Consider the following 19,392-nt stretch of genomic DNA (forward strand, 5'->3'; position numbering starts at 1 on the left):
ATGAGAAGGGCCGATTGACATAACTGAATTCATCCTCTGGCAGACTAGGCTATAGGCAGCAGAGAGATAATAACGCGCGGATTGCTAGAAATAGGCTAAATACCGGCGTTTACCCGGTTTGTTGATATCTCAACGGACGGTCAAGCGCTGCCTTCTGCCCTGTTTCAGTTTCTTGACTGCTGACGTGACACCTGGAGAGGGCTCTCGTGCCTTCCGTGATTGACCGGAGAAAGGCTCGAGGAGTGTGTCGTCAGGACTGACGGGGCTGGCCCGGTGGGAAAAGGTTGTCCTATTGTGTTGGCAGAAGGCGGGCGTGTTCCTGGGAGTGTGTAGCCGGTGGAAGGAAAGCCTCCGCCGAAAGAAAGAAGCAGCTGGATAAACCACGAACCCGTCCAGGAAAAAAAAAAACCCACACAAACTGGATTTTCTGTCTGAACACCTCCGAGGGAGCTGGACCAAACCGAAATGATTTTCTGACCTAATGAATAACTCGCCTTTTCTCCTGCTAAACCCGAACTTTGACAACCAGTTCCGCTGCTTTCCTGGCTCTGCTGCTAGCCTTCTACCCAGCTTACCATGGCCCACGTCGGGAATGGATCTGGGAATAACGCCGAAGACGAGGTGAGAAAGAGGACTATGATACCCGGAGGATGATCATGTATTTTAAACCATGGCTGTGTTCTTGTCTGCAGTTGTCTTGGTTTAGATAAGATCATATTTCCCCGGAGGAAGTAGCCTACAAGGTTATCTATGTGGCTGACGGGTTGCGTAGCTACTATTAATAATACATGTCATTTGTAAAGCGCTATATGGACATTATCCTATTACACTGTGTAGATAGTTACCTCCCGGAAGATTAGGTTATATGACCATAACAGTTGCTGTGGATATGTCCTGGAAATGAATTAGCTAACAAGTTAGAAAATACATTATCTATTGTACAGAGTCACTATTAAGTTTACACCCCACATGAAGTTATCACAATAGCCTACTGTTTCCTGCAGACAGACATTCTACTCCTTAACGCTCTATATGTTCTTGACTTCCTGTGGGTCTGTGTTGGGCCTATAATGCAAGTCGAAAAAGCCTACATCATTGCATGCAATACATTGCATGTCTGTTCTGCAGCCAGGCAGTAGTGTAAAAGCTGCAGTTAGCCTACAGATGCCGGTGGTCCCTTTCTGACGTGGCTCGTGTTTTTTCAGTAGACAGACCGACCGCTGGATTGGGAGACTAAATGCCCGCCTGCCACGCCACAGTGCGGCGTTCCGGACAGTTCTGAAGTCGCTTGGCTAAAAAAAAAGTTCAGTAATTTAGTCGCTACATTAAATCAACAGTTATGTTCTAAATTCGCTACATATTGTAATTTTCTGCCGTGGCATTCCAATCTACACACACTGAAAAAATGAATCATATAAAATAGCTATTACAAAAATAGCTAAAGCCTAGGATTTCTGTGTCCCAGGAGCACAGTACATTTGAAAGTGCCAACGTCAGTCATCAGTACACTATTGACACACAGAGATGTTGACACTGATTGCTGGACATGAGTGATAGTGACAGAACAAACACACCACTAGATCTGAATGGGGACTGGAAACACAAACACACACACACACACACACACACACACACACACCACTAGATCTGTATGGGGACTGGAAACACAAACACACTGTACTTTGCACACACACACACACACACACACACACACACACACACACCACTAGACTCCAGTGTCAGTCCTCATCAATTAGTTAGTCCTGATAGTGTCCTGTTACCTGTGGTGGGACAAATCAGCTGATGTGTGTGTGTGTGTGTGTGTGTGTGTGTGTGTGTGTGTGTGTGTGTGTAATGCTGAGTGCTGAGAGCATGTCTCCTTGTGAAGCATCATCATCTGTTATTGCTGAACTGACAGAATGATCTGTAGATCGGCAGGTAGCTTAGTGGTTAAGAGCGTTGTGCCAGTAACCGAAAGGTCGCTGGTTCTAATCCCCGAGCCGACTAGGTGAAAAATCTGTCGATGTGCCCTTGAGCAAGGCACTTAACCCTAATTGCTCCTGTAAGTCGCTCTGGATAAGAGCGTCTGCTAAATGACTAAAATGTAAATGTAAATGTAGATGTCAACCTTGAGGTGTGTGAGAAATAAATAAATAGAGGCTATTGTGTATTGGACTGCAACCAAAATGAATCTAATCTACTAATGTATTAGCGGCCCATGCTAACACGTCACTAACCCTATTGATATATGCAGCCTACAGCAGCTCTTTGGATTAGCATCAGCTAGCACGCTAGCCCAATCTTATGTAAATAAAATAAAAGATTAGAAGACAATCATATTTTATTTATTATTTTTGGTCATTTAGCAGACGCTCTTATCCAGAGCGACTTACAGGAGCAATTAGGGTTAAGTGCCTTGCTCAAGGGCACATCGACAGATTTTTCACCTATGGTACCAAATAGTTTGCTTCTAATACACCAGAAGTGTGTAAAATAAGTTTTAAGGATAATTCAGTTGCTAATGGCAGCCTGCAGCACCCCTGGTCGGCCTCCATCTTAAATTACTCAATGCAACGTCACTTCCTGGAGTAGCTCAAACTGCACATATTTTGTCTCCATGAGACGCCACCTTTAACCAATTTCATTTGACTTCAATGCGCTATTGAGTCTTCACACAGGAATGAATGGTGTCACGTGATCAATTGCTTTTATCCATTCGTATATACAGTCATTGCCCTATTTCTAGCCAAATGCAGGTCTTTATGCTAACCCTATTGCTAGGCTAACACAGCCTAATGCAGGCCTTTATGCTAACCCTATTGCTAGGCTAACACAGCCTAATGCAGGCCTTTATGCTAACCCTATTGCTAGGCTAACACAGCCTAATGCAGGCCTTTATGCTAACCCTATTGCTAGGCTAACACAGCCTAAAACAAAGGTGTTTGTGCTAATGCTAATGCTAACCCTATTGAAAAAAAGTTCCATCGTTCCATAATGAAGTAACAGCCTAAGCTAGGAGCTCCTGTGTACATTTTGTAAATATGTAATAATTTGTAAGTATTTGTGATAGCATTGTTTTTTATCAACGTTTTTGTTAGCTAATTTGTTAGCTATCGTCGTTAGTAGCCAAAAGGCCGTAATATCATGATCAGCGCCATTCAGGGCTTCCACCTTTTTAATGTAGTCAACTAGGTGGGACTTCCAACTTCATTGGCTGATCCCTCCTGGTGACCCAGTTGGAGTCATGTCCAATCGGGTCATCGGGGGGGGGGGGGGTCCAATCGGGTCATCAGGAGTGATCAGCCAATTGTGAGAAAATAAAATGTACTACTTAAAAATGGAGATTTCCTCAATGGCGCTGCCCATGCTGTCCCAGACGCTGTGATCAAATCAAATTGTATTTGTCACATACACGTGTTTAGCAGATGTTATTGCGGGTGTAGCGAAATGCTTGTGCTTCTAGCTCCGACAGTGCAGTAATATCTAACAAGTAATATCTAACAATTTCACAACATATACCCAATACACACAAATCTAGTAAGGAATGGAATTTAAGAATATATACATATATGGACAAGCAATGACAACGTTGGACTAAGATACAGTAGAATATTATAGAATACAGTATATATATATATATATATATATATATATATATATATATATATATATGAGATGAGTAGTGCAGATATGTAAACATTATTAAAGTGACTAGTGTTCCATTTCTTAAAGTGGCCAGTGATTTCAATAGGCAGCAGCAGCCTCTAATGTGCTAGTGATGGCTATTTAACAGTCTGATGGCCTTGAGATGGAAGCTGTTTTTCATTCTCTCGGTCCCAGCTTTGATGCACCTGTACTGACCTCTCCTTCTGGATGATAGCGGGGTGAACAGGCAGTGGCTCGGGTGGTTGATGTCCTTGATGATCTTTTTGGCCTTCCTGTGACATCGGGTGCTGTAGGTGTCCTGGAGGGCTGGTAGTTTGCCCCCGGTGATGCGTTGGGCAGACCGCACCACCCTCTGGAGAGCCCTGTGGTTGCGGGAGGTGCAGTTGCCGTACCAGGCGGTGATACAGCCCGACAGGATGCTCTCAATTGACATCTGTAAAAGTTTGTGAGGGTTTTAGGTGCCAAGCCAAATTTCTTCAGCCTCCTGAGGTTGAAGAGGCTCTGTTGCGCCTTCACCACACTGTCTGCGTGGGTGGACCATTTCAGTTTGTCAGTGATGTGTACGCCAAGGAACTTTAAGCTTTCCACCTTCTCCACTGCGGTCCCGTCGATGTGGATAGGGGGGTGCACCCTCTGCTGTTTCCTGAAGTCCACGATCATCTCCTTTGTTTTGTTGACGTTGAGTGAGAGGTTATTTTCCTGGCACCACACTCCCAGTAATGGCACAGATACAAAGATGAGTCTATCTCTATGGTTTAGTGTAACTAATGCTTCACTGTCATCAAGACACTTAGCTAGCTAACTTGCTAGCAAACTAGCTCTATGTTTTGATTTTAATTAAGGGGATGGTGTTTGGAGTTGTTTGGCTCGTTGAAGTTGCGGAAGTTGAGCAGTTTCTCCAGTGGTTAGCTTCAAGGCATACTGTTCTGGACTGATGTACAGTGTGCTTTCTGGTGGCTGTCGTGGCTTCACCCAGGTGGGTGCTACACATTGGTAGTGGAGGCGTTCTACCCATGGAGTCTGACCAGAGAGGACTAGTGGAGGAGTTCTACCCATGGAGTCTGACCAGAGAGGACTAGTGGAGGAGTTCTACCCACGGAGTCTGACCAGAGAGGACTAGTGGAGGAGTTCTACCCATGGAGTCTGACCAGAGAGGACTAGTGGAGGAGTTCTACCCATGGAGTCTGACCAGAGAGGACTAGTGGAGGAGTTCTACCCACGGAGTCTGACCAGAGAGGACTAGTGGAGGAGTTCTACCCATGGAGTCTGACCAGAGAGGACTAGTGGAGGAGTTCTACCCATGGAGAGGACTAGTGGAGGAGTTCTACCCATGGAGTCTGACCAGAGAGGACTAGTGGAGGAGTTCTACCCATGGAGTCTGACCAGAGAGGACTAGTGGAGGAGTTCTACCCATGGAGTCTGACCAGAGAGGACTAGTGGAGGAGTTCTACCCACGGAGTCTGACCAGAGAGGACTAGTGGAGGAGTTCTACCCATGGAGTCTGACCAGAGAGGACTAGTGGAGGAGTTCTACCCATGGAGAGGACTAGTGGAGGAGTTCTACCCACGGAGTCTGACCAGAGAGGACTAGTGGAGGAGTTCTACCCATAGAGTCTGACCAGAGAGTACTAGTGGAGGAGTTCTACCCATGGAGTCTGACCAGAGAGGACTAGTGGAGGAGTTCTACCCATGGAGTCTGACCAGAGAGGACTAGTGGAGGAGTTCTACCCATGGAGTCTGACCAGAGAGGACTAGTGGAGGAGTTCTACCCATGGAGTCTGACCAGAGAGGACTAGTGGAGGAGTTCTACCCACGGAGTCTGACCAGAGAGGACTAGTGGAGGAGTTCTACCCATGGAGTCTGACCAGAGAGGACTAGTGGAGGAGTTCTACCCATGGAGTCTGACCAGAGAGGACTAGTGGAGGAGTTCTACCCATGGAGTCTGACCAGAGAGGACTAGTGGAGGAGTTCTACCCACGGAGTCTGACCACAGAGGACTAGTGGAGGAGTTCTACCCATGGAGTCTGACCAGAGAGGACTAGTGGAGGAGTTCTACCCACGGAGTCTGACCAGAGAGGACTAGTGGAGGAGTTCTACCCATGGAGTCTGACCAGAGAGGACTAGTGGAGGAGTTCTACCCACGGAGTCTGACCAGAGAGGACTAGTGGAGGAGTTCTACCCACGGAGTCTGACCAGAGAGGACTAGTGGAGGAGTTCTACCCATGGAGTCTGACCAGAGAGGACTAGTGGAGGAGTTCTACCCACGGAGTCTGACCAGAGAGGACTAGTGGAGGAGTTCTACCCACGGAGTCTGACCAGAGAGGACTAGTGGAGGAGTTCTACCCATGGAGTCTGACCAGAGAGGACTAGTGGAGGAGTTCTACCCATGGAGTCTGACCAGAGAGGACTAGTGGAGGAGTTCTACCCATGGAGTCTGACCAGAGAGGACTACTGAGAAGCGCTAAAGAGAGCCCTGATGAACCGGCAGTCTGAAACCCCCTGGATGTGACCCCCCCTCCGTTTCATCTCTGAACTACCTCTACTCTAGCCTTCCTCCTGGTACTGACTACTGAAGACATGAATGAACTGTCCTGTCCTGGTACTGATTTACTGACTACTGCGGTGGTCGGAGCTGTTCGACCCTCTGTTCTTACCTGATCTGCGGTGGTCGGAGCTGTGCATCCCTCTGTTCTTACCTGATCTGCGGTGGTCGGAGCTGTTCGACCCTCTGTTCTTACCTGATCTGCGGTGGTCGGAGCTGTGCGTCCCTCTGTTCTTACCTGATCTGCGGTGGTCGGCGCTGTTCGACCCTCTGTTCTTACCTGATCTGCGGTGGTCGGAGCTGTTCGACCCTCTGTTCTTACCTGATCTGCGGTGGTCGGCGCTGTTCGACCCTCTGTTCTTACCTGATCTGCGGTGGTCGGAGCTGTTCGACCCTCTGTTCTTACCTGATCTGCGGTGGTCGGAGCTGTTCGACCCTCTGTTCTTACCTGATCTGCGGTGGTCGGAGCTGTTCGACCCTCTGTTCTTACCTGATCTGCGGTGGTCGGAGCTCTTCGACCCTCTGTTCTTACCTGATCTGCGGTGGTCGGAGCTGTTCGACCCTCTGTTCTTACCTGATCTGCGGTGGTCGGAGCTGTTCGACCCTCTGTTCTTACCTGATCTGCGGTGGTCGGAGCTGTGCATCCCTCTGTTCTTACCTGATCTGCGGTGGTCGGAGCTGTTCGACCCTCTGTTCTTACCTGATCTGCGGTGGTCGGAGCTGTGCATCCCTCTGTTCTTACCTGATCTGCGGTGGTCGGAGCTGTTCGACCCTCTGTTCTTACCTGATCTGCGGTGGTCGGAGCTGTGCGTCCCTCTGTTCTTACCTGATCTGCGGTGGTCGGCGCTGTTCGACCCTCTGTTCTTACCTGATCTGCGGTGGTCGGAGCTGTTCGACCCTCTGTTCTTACCTGATCTGCGGTGGTCGGCGCTGTTCGACCCTCTGTTCTTACCTGATCTGCGGTGGTCGGAGCTGTTCGACCCTCTGTTCTTACCTGATCTGCGGTGGTCGGAGCTGTTCGACCCTCTGTTCTTACCTGATCTGCGGTGGTCGGAGCTGTTCGACCCTCTGTTCTTACCTGATCTGCGGTGGTCGGAGCTCTTCGACCCTCTGTTCTTACCTGATCTGCGGTGGTCGGAGCTGTTCGACCCTCTGTTCTTACCTGATCTGCGGTGGTCGGAGCTGTTCGACCCTCTGTTCTTACCTGATCTGCGGTGGTCGGAGCTGTTCGACCCTCTGTTCTTACCTGATCTGCGGTGGTCGGAGCTGTTCGACCCTCTGTTCTTACCTGATCTGCGGTGGTCGGAGCTGTACGACCCTCTGTTCTTACCTGATCTGCGGTGGTCGGAGCTGTTCGACCCTCTGTTCTTACCTGGCAGTTGGCCAACTCTCTCACAGAGTGTATGATTTATTATTTAGCAGACACTTTTATCTGAAGAGACTTACAGTAGTGCTTGCATACACTCATTGTTTGGGTGGCCCCAGCGGGAATCGAACCTACAACCCTAGTGATGCAAGCGCCATGCTCTGGCAGAGCCCTCCTCATAACCTCCCTCTTTGTATTAAACTCTACTGTACTGTGATTTACCCTCATAACCCCTCCCCCCTCTCTCTCTGTCTCTCTCCGTACTGAACACACTAGTACTGTACACACGCACTCTCCCATCTAACCTACAGTAGGCTCCGCTGCTGTAATCTAGTTATTATAAGTCATACCATTAAACCTTGAGCCCACTGTTAGGAGGGATGTAGTGACGTGTGGTTGTGTAGAAACCGTCGATCTGCTCTAGACAGTGAAACCTTGCCTCAGGGGCGAGGGAGGGCTGTCCGTTGTAACGGATGATGTACGTGACCATCATGCTATTATTAGCTAGCACCCTGTCAGAGCAGGACGGGCTGGGGACTGGATGTGTGTGAGTGGGGAGCTGTCAACTGAACCAACTGTTTGTTTGTTTGTTTGTTTGTTTGTTTGTGTGAGAGAGAAACATAGAGACCCAGAAAACCTGAGCCTACACCTTCACTATGGTGAATCACTAAAACAATACAGAAATACACTACAGAAAAAGAAGGAACAGCACGTCAGAAATCAGCTCAATGTAATTGAAGAATCGATAGACTCTAACCACTTCTGGGAAAATTGGAAAACACTAAACAAACAACAACACGAAGAGCTATCTATCCAAAACGGAGATGTATGGGTAAACCACTTCTCCAATATTTTTGTAGTTCATTTTTTTGAATGAACTACAGGACAAAATACAAACCCTCCAACCCAAAAAGTCCTGTGGTGTTGATGGTATCCTCAATGAAATGATAAAATATACAGACCACAAATTTCAATTAGCTATACTTAAACTCTTTAACATCATCCTTAGCTCTGGCATCTTCCCCAATATTTGGAACCAAGGACTGATCACCCTTAATCCACAAAAGTGGAGACAAATTTGACCCCAATAACTACCGTGGGATATGTGTAAACAGCAACCTTGGGAAAATCCTCTGCATTATCATTAACAGCAGACTAGTTCATTTCCTCAGTGAAAACAATGTACTGAGCAAATGTCAAATTGGCTTTTTACCAAATTACCGTACGACAGACCACGTATTCACCCTGCACACCCTAATTGACAAACAAACAAACCAAAACAAAGGCAAAGTCTTCTCATGCTTTGTTGATTTCAAAAAAGCTTTTGACTCAATTTGGCATGAGGGTCTGCTATACAAATTGATGGAAAGTGGGGTTGGGGGAAAAACATACGACATTATAAAATCCATGTACACAAACAACAAGTGTGCGGTTAAAATTGGCAAAAAACACACATTTCTTTCCACAGGGCCGTGGGGTGAGACAGGGATGCAGTTTAAGCCCCACCCTCTTCAACATATATATCAACGAATTGGCGAGGGCACTAGAACAGTCTGCAGCACCCAGCCTCACCCTACTAGAATCTGAAGTCAAATGTCTACTGTTTGCTGATGATCTGGTGCTTCTGTCACCAACCATGGAAGGCCTACAGCAGCACCTAGATCTTCTGCACAGATTCTGTCAGACCTGGGCCCTGACAGTAAATCTCAGTAAGACAAAAATAATGGTGTTACAAAAAAGGTCCAGTTGCCAGGACCACAAATACAAATTCCATCTAGACACCGTTGCCCTAGAGCACACAAAAAACTATACATACCTCGGCCTAAACATCAGCGCCACAGGTAACTTCCACAAAGCTGTGAACGATCTGAGAGACAAGGCAAGAAGGGCCTTCTATGCCATCAAAAGGAACATAAAATTTGACATACCAATTAGGATCTGGCTAAAAATACTTGAATCAGTTATAGAACCCATTGCCCTTTATGGTTGTGAGGTCTGGGGTCCGCTCACCAACCAATAATTCACAAAATGGGACAAACACCAAATTGAGACTCTGCATGCAAAATTCTGCAAAAACATCCTCCGTGTACAACGTAAAACACCAAATAATGCATGCAGAGCAGAATTAGGCCAATACCCGCTAATTATCAAAATCCAGAAAAGAGCCGTTAAATTCTATAACCACTTAAAAGGAAGCGATTCCCAAACCTTCCATAACAAAGCCATCACCTAAAGAGAGATGAGCTTGGAGAAGAGTCCCCTAAGTAAGCTGGTCCTGGGGCTCTGTTAACAAACACAAACAGACCCCACAGAGCCCCAGGACAACAACAACACATTTAGTCCCAACCAAATCATGAGAAAACAAAAAGAGAATTACTTGACACATTGGAAAGAATAAACAAAAAAACAGAGCAAACTAGAATGCTATTTGGCCCTAAACAGAGAGTACACAGTGGCAGAATACCTGACCACTGTGACTGACCCAAACTGAAGGAAAGCTTTGACTATGCACAGACTCAGTGAGCATAGCCTTGCTATTGAGAAAGGCTGCCGTAGGCAGACCTGGCTCTCAAGAGAAGACAGACTATGTGCACACTGCCCACAAAATGAGGTGGAAACTCAAATTTAGGAAATGTTGATAAACTCCCTTATCTACTGGGTGAAATACCACAGTGTGCCATCACAGCTGCAAGATTTGTGACCTGTTGCCACAAGAAAAGGGCAACCAGTGAAGAACAAACACCATTGTAAATACAACCCATATTTATGTTTATTTATTTTCCCTTTTGTACTTTAACTATTTGCACATTGTTACAACTCTGTATATAGACATAATATGACATTTGAAATGTCTTTATTCTTTTGGAACTTTTGTGAGTGTAATGTTGACTGTTCATTTTTTATTATCTATTTCACTTGCTTTGGCAATGTTAACATACGTTTCCCATGCCAATAAAGCCCTTAAATTGAAATTGAATTGAGAGAGAGAATGTCAAAGGGCTTTATTACTCTCTCTCGGCATCTCTCTCTCTCTCTCGGCATCTCTCTCTCTCTCGGCATCTCTCTCTCTCTCTCACCATCTCTCTCTCTCGCCATCTGTATCTTTCTCTCTCTCTCTCTCTCTCTGTCTCTCTCTCTCTCTCTCTCTCTCTCTCTCCCTTTCTCTCTCTCTCTCTCTCTCTCTCTCTGTCTCTGTCTCTCTCTCTCTCTCTCTCTCTCTGTCTCTCTCTCTCTCTCTGTCTCTCTCTCTCTCTCTCTCCCTCTCCCTCTCCCTCTCCCTCTCTCTCTCTCTCTCTCTCTCTGTCTCTCTCTCTCTCTCTCTCTCTCTCTCTATCTCACCATCTCTCTCGCCATCTCTCTCTCTCGCCATCTGTCGCTCTCTTTCCATCTCTCTCTCTCGCCATCTCACTCTCTCTCTCCATGCTGTCTGCTGTCACTCCTCCAGCTGGCGCATACTGTCTGCTGTCACTCCTCCAGCTGGCCCAAACTGTCTGCTGTCACTCCTCCAGCTGGCGCATACTGTCTGCTGTCACTCCTCCAGCTGGCGCATACTGTCTGCTGTCACTCCTTCAGCTGGCCCATACTGTCTGCGGTCACTCCTCCAGCTGGCCCATACTGTCTGCCGTCACTCCTTCAGCTGGCCCATACTGTCTGCGGTCACTCCTCCAGCTGGCCCATGCTGTCTGTGTGTTTCTGTGGGTTTAATCTAACTTGTCTGTTTTTGTGTTTTGCAGGATTGTTTTGAAGATGCCTACGACCAGATACCCGTGTAAGTATTTTAGAGGGCTTGAAGTTCCACACACACACCAGTGCTCATTTAGTCACCAGCATATTTTTCCTGACGAAAACTAATGACGTTAACGAGATGCCCTGAAATAAACAGATGGCGTTAACGAGACGAGATGCCCTGAAAAAAACAGAGTGACTGGTTATTGATAAGGAGTAAATAGCCAGGGTATTGATAAGGAGTAAATAGCCATTCATTTAAGTTGTGAGACTAATGGACATTTAATTTGACATGAAACGCCTTTTCATCTGTTTTGTCCAATCAGAAGCATGCATGGTTTAGCAGAATATTTAATGCAATCCTCTCATTGGTCGATAACATCTTTCAGTTGCGCTCGCTTCAATCACTCGTCTCTGTTTTGAACTGACACTTCAGTTGTAACTTAATTACGAACAATGTCTTTGATAATCTGTGCGACAAGTTTTGATGTTTCATTGGTAGCACTGGTGCACCTAACTTTAAAAAGTAAGGCGGACCAGACAAAATGTAGGAGCACCATAAACAATTGATACTTTTTTTACTGCAGATGACTGTCCTGTCATTGTTAATTGTCATCCTTGATGATGTAGAACACATCACTAGAGAGTGGGGCACGACATTAAAAACAACCTTTTAATAATTGTATTCAAAAGTGGAACAGCAAACATATATTTACATACTGTAGGTGATTTTAGTTTTGGACAAACAAATGTAACATACCAAACATAACACTTTATTGTATTTAAAAGTGAAACAGCAAACATACACTGGGTACAAAACATGACATACACTGATCAGGTGAATCCAGGTGACAGCTATGATCCCTTGTTGATCCACTTCAATCAGTGTAGATGAAGGGGAGGAGACCGGTTAAAGAAGGATTTTTAAGCCTCGAGACAATTGAGACATGGGTCTGCGGTCAGAGGGTGAATGGGCAAGACAAAATATTTAATTGCCTTTGAACAGGGTATGGTAGTAGGTGCCAGGCACACCGGTTTGTGTCAAGAACTGCAACGCTGCTGGTGTTTTCACACTCAACAGTTTCCCGTGTGTATCAAGAATGGTCCACCACTCATAGGAAATCCAGCCAACTTGGCACAGCTGTGGGAAGCAGTGGAGTCAACATGGGCCAGCATCCCTGTGGAACGATTTCGACACTTTGTAGAGTCCATGGCCCTACGAATTGAGGCTGTTCTGAGGGCAAAGGGGGGGTGCAACTCAATATTAGGAAGGTGTTCTTAATGTTTTGTACACTCAGTGTATTCGGAAAAAGTATTCAGAGCCATTTACTTTTTCCACATTTTGTTACGTTACAGCCTTATTCTAAAATAGATTCAATACTCCCCCCCCCCCCCCCCCCCCCCATCAATCTACACACAATACCCCATAATGACAAAGCAAAAAAAGGGTTTTATAAATGTTTGCACATTTATATATATTCTATTCTATATACAGTGGGGAGAACAAGTATTTGATACACTGCCGATTTTGCAGGTTTTCCTACTTACAAAGCATGTAGAGGTCTGTAATTTTTATCATAGGTACACTTCAACTGTGAGAGACGGAATCTAAAACAAAAATCTAGAAAATCACATTGTATGATTTTTAAGTAATTAATTTGCATTTTATTGCATGACATAAGTATTTGATACATCAGAAAAGCAGAACTTAATATTTGGTAGAGAAACCTTTGTTTGCAATTACAGAGATCATACATTTCCTGTAGGTCTTGACCAGGTTTGCACACACTGCAGCAGGGATTTTGGCCCACTCCTCCATACAGACCTTCTCCAGATCCTTCAGGTTTCGGGACTGTCGCTGGGCAATACGGACTTTCAGCTCCCTCCAAAGATTTTCTATTGGGTTCAGGTCTGGAGACTGGCTAGGCCACTCCAGGACCTTGAGATGCTTCTTACGGAGCCACTCCTTAGTTGTCCTGGCTGTGTGTTTCGGGTCGTTGTCATGCTGGAAGACCCAGCCACGACCCATCTTCAATGCTCTTACTGAGGGAAGGAGGTTGTTGGCCAAGATCTCGCAATACATGGCCCCATCCATCCTCCCCTAAATACGGTGCAGTCGTCCTGTCCCCTTTGCAGAAAAGCATCCCCAAAGAATGATGTTTCCATGCTTCACGGTTGGGATGGTGTTCTTGGGGTTGTACTCATCCTTCTTCTTCCTCCAAACACGGCGAGTGGAGTTTAGACCAAAAAAATATATTTTTGTCTCATCAGACCACATGACCTTCTCCCATTCCTCCTCTGGATCATCCAGATGGTCATTGGCAAACTTCAGACGGGCCTGGACATGCGCTGGCATGAGCAGGGGGACCTTGCGTGCGCTGCAGGATTTTAATCCATGACGGCGTAGTGTGTTACTAATGGTTTTCTTTGAGACTGTGGTCCCAGCTCTCTTCAGGTCATTGACCAGGTCCTGCCGTGTAGTTCTGGGCTGATCCCTCACCTTCCTCATGATCATTGATGCCCCACGAGGTGAGATCTTGCATGGAGCCCCAGACCGAGGGTGATTGACCATCATCTTGAACTTCTTCCATTTTCTAATAATTGCGCCAACAGTTGTTGCCTTCTCATCAAGCTGCTTGCCTATTGTCCTGTAGACCATCCCAGCCTTGTGCAGGTCTACAATTTGTATCTCTAATGTCCTTACACAGCTCTCTGGTCTTGGCCATTGTGGAGAGGTTGGAGTCTGTTTGATTGAGTGTGTGGACAGGTATATTTTATACAGGTAACGAGTTCAAACAGGTGCAGTTAATACAGGTAATGAGTGGAGAACAGGAGGGCTTCTTAAAGAAAAACTAACAGGTCTGTGAGAGCCGGAATTCTTACTGGTTGGTAGGTGATCAAATACTTATGTCATGCAATAAAATTCAAATTAATTACTTAAAAATCATACAATGTGATTTTCTGGATTTTTGTTTTAGAGTCCGTCTCTCACAGTTGAAGTGTACCTATGATAAAAATTACAGACCTCTACATGCTTTGTAAGTAGGAAAACCTGCAAAATCGGCAGTGTATCAAATACTTGTTCTCCCCACTGTATATATAACAGAAAAAAGCTGAAATATCACATTTACATAAGTATTCAGACCCTTTACTCAGTACTTTGTTGAAGCATCTTTGGCAGCGATTACAGCCTTGAGTCTTGGGTATGATGCTACAAGCTTGGCACACCTGTATTTGGGGAGTTTCTCCCATTCTTCTCTGCAGATCCTCTCAAGCTCTGTTAGGTTGGATGTGAAGTGTTGCTGCACAGCTATTTTCAGGTCTCTCCAGAGATGTTCGATCGGATTCAAGTCCGGGCTCTGGCTGGGCCACTCAAGGACATTCAGAGACCAGTCCTGCGTTGTCTTGGCTGTATGCTTAGGGACGTTGTCCTGTTGGAAGGTGAACCTTCGCCCCAGTCTGAGGTCCTGAGCGCTCTGGAGCAGGTTTTCATCAAGGATCTCTCTGTACTTTGCTCCGTTCATCTTTCCCTCGATCTTGACTAGTCTCCCAGTCCCTGCCGCTGAAAAACATCCTCACAGCATGATGCTGCCCCCACCATGCTTCACCGTAGGGATGCTGCCAGGTTTCCTCCAGACGTGACGCTTGGCATTCAGGCCAAATAGTTCAATCTTGGTTTCATCAGACCAGAGAATCTTGTTTCTCATGGTCTGAGAGTCTTTAGGTGCCTTTTGGCAAACTCCAAGCGGGCTGTCATGTGCGTTTTACTGAGGAGTGGCTTCCGTCTGGCGACTCTACCATAAAGTCCTGATTGGTGGAGTGCTGCAGAGATGGTTGTCCTTCTGGAAGGTTCTCCCATCTCCACAGAGGAACTCTGGAGCTCTGTCAGAGTGACCATCGGGTTCTTGGTCACCTCCCTGACCAAGGCCCTTCTCCCCCGATTGCTCAGTTTGGCCGGGCGGCCAGCTCTAGGAAGAGTCTTTGTGGTTCCAAACTTCTTCCATTTAAGAATGATGGAGGCCACTGTGTTCTTGGGGACCTTCAATGCTGCAGAAATGTTTTGGTACCCTTCCCCAGATCTGTGCCTCGACCCAATCATGTCTCGGAGCTCTACGGACAATTCCTTCGACCTCATGGCTTGGTTTTTGCTCTGACATGCACTGTCAACTGTGGGACCTTTATATAGACAGGTGTGCCTTTCCAAATCATGTCCAATTCATTGAATTTACAACAGGTGGATTCCAATGAAGTTGTAGAAACATCTCAAGGATGATCAATGGAAACAGGATGCACCTGAGCTCAATTTCGAGTCTCATAGCAAAGGGTCTGAATACTTATGTAAATAATGTATTTCTGTTTTTAGTTTGAAATACATTTGCAAAAAATTCTAAAAACCTGTTTTCCCTTTGTCATTATGGGGTATCGTGTGTAGATTGATGAGGGGGGGGGGGGGGGAAAGGTATTTCATCAATTTTAGAATAAGGCTGTAACATGGCAAAATGTGGAAAAAGGGAAGGGGTCTGAAAACTTTCCGAATGCACTGTATTTAGGTGATTAAAACAACTTTTAAATACAATAAAGGGTAACTGTAAACTGTTAATCATTACTGCATTCACTGATGGTGATTATGATGATGATATTAAACTATGTGATAATATGAATGTTGTAACAAGGCAACATGCTGACTATCAACTGATACTTGGAAAATGAAATGATCTCACTATAACTCATTTATTTGATCTAGAATCTAGCTACAGTGGGGGAAAAAAGTATTTAGTCAGCCACCAATTGTGCAAGTTCTCCCACTTCAAAAGATGAGAGAGGCCTGTAATTTTCATCATAGGTACACGTCAACTATGACAGACAAATTGAGATTTTTTTCCTCCAGAAAATCACATTGTGGGATTTTTAATGAATTTATTTGCAATTTATGGTGGAAAATAAGTATTTGGTCACCTACAAACAAGCAAGATTTCTGGCTCTCACAGACCTGTAACTTCTTCTTTAAGAGGCTCCTCTGTCCTCCACTCGTTACCTGTATTAATGGCACCTGTTTGAACTTGTTATCAGTATAAAAGACACCTGTCCACAACCACAAACAGTCACACTCCAAACTCCACTATGGCCAAGACCAAAGAGCTGTCAAAGGACACCAGAAACAAAATTGTAGACCTGCACCAGGCTGGGAAGACTGAATCTGCAATAGGTAAGCAGCTTGGTTTGAAGAAATCAACTGTGGGAGCAATTATTAGGAAATGGAAGACATACAAGACCACTGATAATCTCCCTCGATCTGGGGCTCCACGCAAGATCTCACCCCGTGGGGTCAAAATGATCACAAGAACGGTGAGCAAAAATCCCAGAACCACACATGGGGGACCTAGTGAATGAGCTGGGACCAAAGCTGGGACCAAAGTAACAAAGCCTACCATCAGTAACACACTACGCCGCCAGGGACTCAAATCCTGCAGTGCCAGATGTGTCCCCGTGCTTAAGCCAGTACATGTCCAGGACCGTCTGAAGTTTGCTAGAGTGCATTTGGATGATCCAGAAGAGGATTGGGAGAATGTCATATGGTCAGATTAAACCAAAATATAACTTTTTGGTAAAAACTCAACTCGTCGTGTTTGGAGGACAAAGAATGCTGAGTTGCATCCAAAGAACACCATACCTACTGTGAAGCATGGGGGTGGAAACATCATGCTTTGGGGCTGTTTTTCTGCAAAGGGACCAGGACGACTGATCCGTGTAAAGGAAAGAATGAATGGGGCCATGTATCATGAGATTTTGAGTGAAAACCTCCTTCCATCAGCAAGGGCATTGAAGATGAAACGTGGCTGGGTCTTTCAGCATGACAATGATCCCAAACACACCGCCCGGGCAACGAAGGAGTGGCTTCGTAATAAGCATTTCAAGGTCCTGGAGTGGCCTAGCCAGTCTCCACATCTCAACCCCATCGAAAATCTTTGGAGGGAGTTGAAATTCCGTGTTGCCCAGCGACAGCCCCAAAACATCACTGCTCTAGAGGAGATCTGCATGGAGGAATGGGCCAAAATACCAGCAACAGTGTGTGAAAACCTTGTGAAGACTTACAGAAAACGTTTGACCTGTGTCATTGCCAACAAATGGTATATAACAAAGTATTGAGAAACTTTTTTGTGATTGACCAAATACTTATTTTCCACCATAATTTGCAAATAAATTCATTAAAAATCCTACAATGTGATTTACTGGATTTTTTTTCTTCTCATTTTGTCTGTCATAGTTGACGTGTACATATGATGAAAATTACAGGCCTCTCATCTTTTTAAGTGGGAGAACTTGCACAATTGGTGTCTGACTAAATACTTTTTTTTCCCCACTGTATATCTGTCTGGCTCCTCCCCTCCCTTTTCTATATATCTGTCTGGCCCCTCCCCTCCCTTTTCTATATATCTGTCTGGCTCCTCCCCTCCTTCCCATTTCTATATATCTGTCTGCCTCCTCCCCCCTCCTTCCCTTTTCTATATATCTGTCTGCCTCCTCCCCTCCTTCCCTTTTCTATATATCTGTCTGCCTCCTCCCCTCCTTCCCTTTTCTATATATCTGTCTGCCTCCTCCCCTCCTTCCCTTTTCTATATATCTGTCTGCCTCCTCCCCTCCTTCCCTTTTCTATATATCTGTCTGCCTCCTCCCCTCCTTCCCTTTTCTATAAATCTGTCTGGCTCCTCCCCTCCTTCCCTTTTCTATATATCTGTCTGGCTCCTCCCCTCCTTCCCTTTTCTATATATCTGTCTGCCTCCTCCCCTCCTTCCCTTTTCTATATATCTGTCTGCCTCCTCCTCCCCCCTCCCTTTTCTATATATCTGTCTGCCTTCCCCTCCTTCCATTTCTATATATCTGTCTGCCTCCTCCCCTCCTCCCCTTTTATATATATCTGTCTGCCTCCTTCCCTTTTCTATATATCTGTCTGTCCCCTCCCCTCCCTTATATATATATATTTTTATATTATCTGTCTGCCTCCTCCCCCCTCCTCCCTTTTCTATATATCTGTCTGCCTCCTCCCCCCTCCTCCCTTTTCTATATATCTGTCTGCCTCCTCCCCTCCTTCCATTTTCTATATATCTGTCTGCCTCCTCCCCTCCTTCCCTTTTCTATATATCTGTCTGCTTCCTCCCCTCCTTCCCTTTTCTATACATCTGTCTGCCTCCTCCCCTCCTTCCCTTTTCTATAATCTGTCTGCCTCCTCCCCTCCTTCCCTTTTCTATATATCTGTCTGCCTCCTCCCTCCTTCCCTTTTCTATATATCTGTCTGCCTCCCCCTCCTTCCCTTTTCTATATATCTGTCTGCCTCCTCCCCCCTCCTTCCCTTTTCTATATATCTGTCTGCCTCCTCCCCTCCTTCCCTTTTCTATATATCTGTCTGCCTCCTCCCCCCCCTTCCCTTTTCTATATATCTGTCTGCCTCCTCCCCCCCTCCTTCACTTTTCTATATATCTGTCTGCCTCCTCCCCCCTCCTTCCCTTTTCTATATATCTGTCTGCCTCCTCCCCTCCTTCCCTTTTCTATATATCTGTCTGCCTCCTCCCCTCCTTCCCTTTTCTATATATCTGTCTGGCTCCTCCCCTCCTTCCCTTTTCTATATATCTGTCTGCCTCCTCCCCTCCTTCCCTTTTCTATATATCTGTCTGCCTCCTCCCCTCCTTCCCTTTTCTATATATCTGTCTGCCTCCTCCCCTCCTTCCCTTTTCTATATATCTGTCTGCCTCCTCCCTCCTCCCCTCCTCCCTTTTCTATATATCTGTCTGCCTCCTCCCCCTCCTCCCCTTTTCTATATATCTGTCTGCCTCCTCCCCCCTTCTTCCCTTTTCTTTCTTTGGATGCACATTAGGCAGGAAGGGGTGTGTGTGTGTGTCTGTGTGTGTGTCTGTGTGTGTGTCTGTGTGTGTGTGCTCAAGCTGCAGACGACAGTCACCATCCATCACAGCTGCAGCTACAAACACAGCAATATCCTCCCCCTCTCTCTTTCCATACTCCCCCTCTCTCCCCCTCTCTCTTTCCATCCTCCCCTCTCTTTTTCCATCCTCACCCTTTCTAGTTTTTTCTGCCCTGTC

At 46.0% G+C, this 19,392-nt stretch overlaps 1 protein-coding gene across 1 annotated transcript in view; it reads left to right on the top strand.

Annotated features, from left to right (window-relative positions):
- The window catches only part of LOC311112627 (tetratricopeptide repeat protein 39B-like), a 42,030-nt gene continuing 22,638 nt past the window's right edge, over positions 1-19,392 (top strand). The window contains exons 1-2 of the mRNA XM_084155774.1: positions 1-621; positions 11,308-11,342. Of these exons, the coding sequence (XP_084011900.1) occupies positions 577-621; positions 11,308-11,342 (80 nt within the window). The 5' untranslated portion in view covers positions 1-576. The remainder of the gene's footprint in view (positions 622-11,307; positions 11,343-19,392) is intronic.

Source organism: Coregonus lavaretus (assembly GCF_964263955.1).
Source record: "Coregonus lavaretus genome assembly, chromosome: 39".
Taxonomy (NCBI): domain Eukaryota; kingdom Metazoa; phylum Chordata; class Actinopteri; order Salmoniformes; family Salmonidae; genus Coregonus; species Coregonus lavaretus.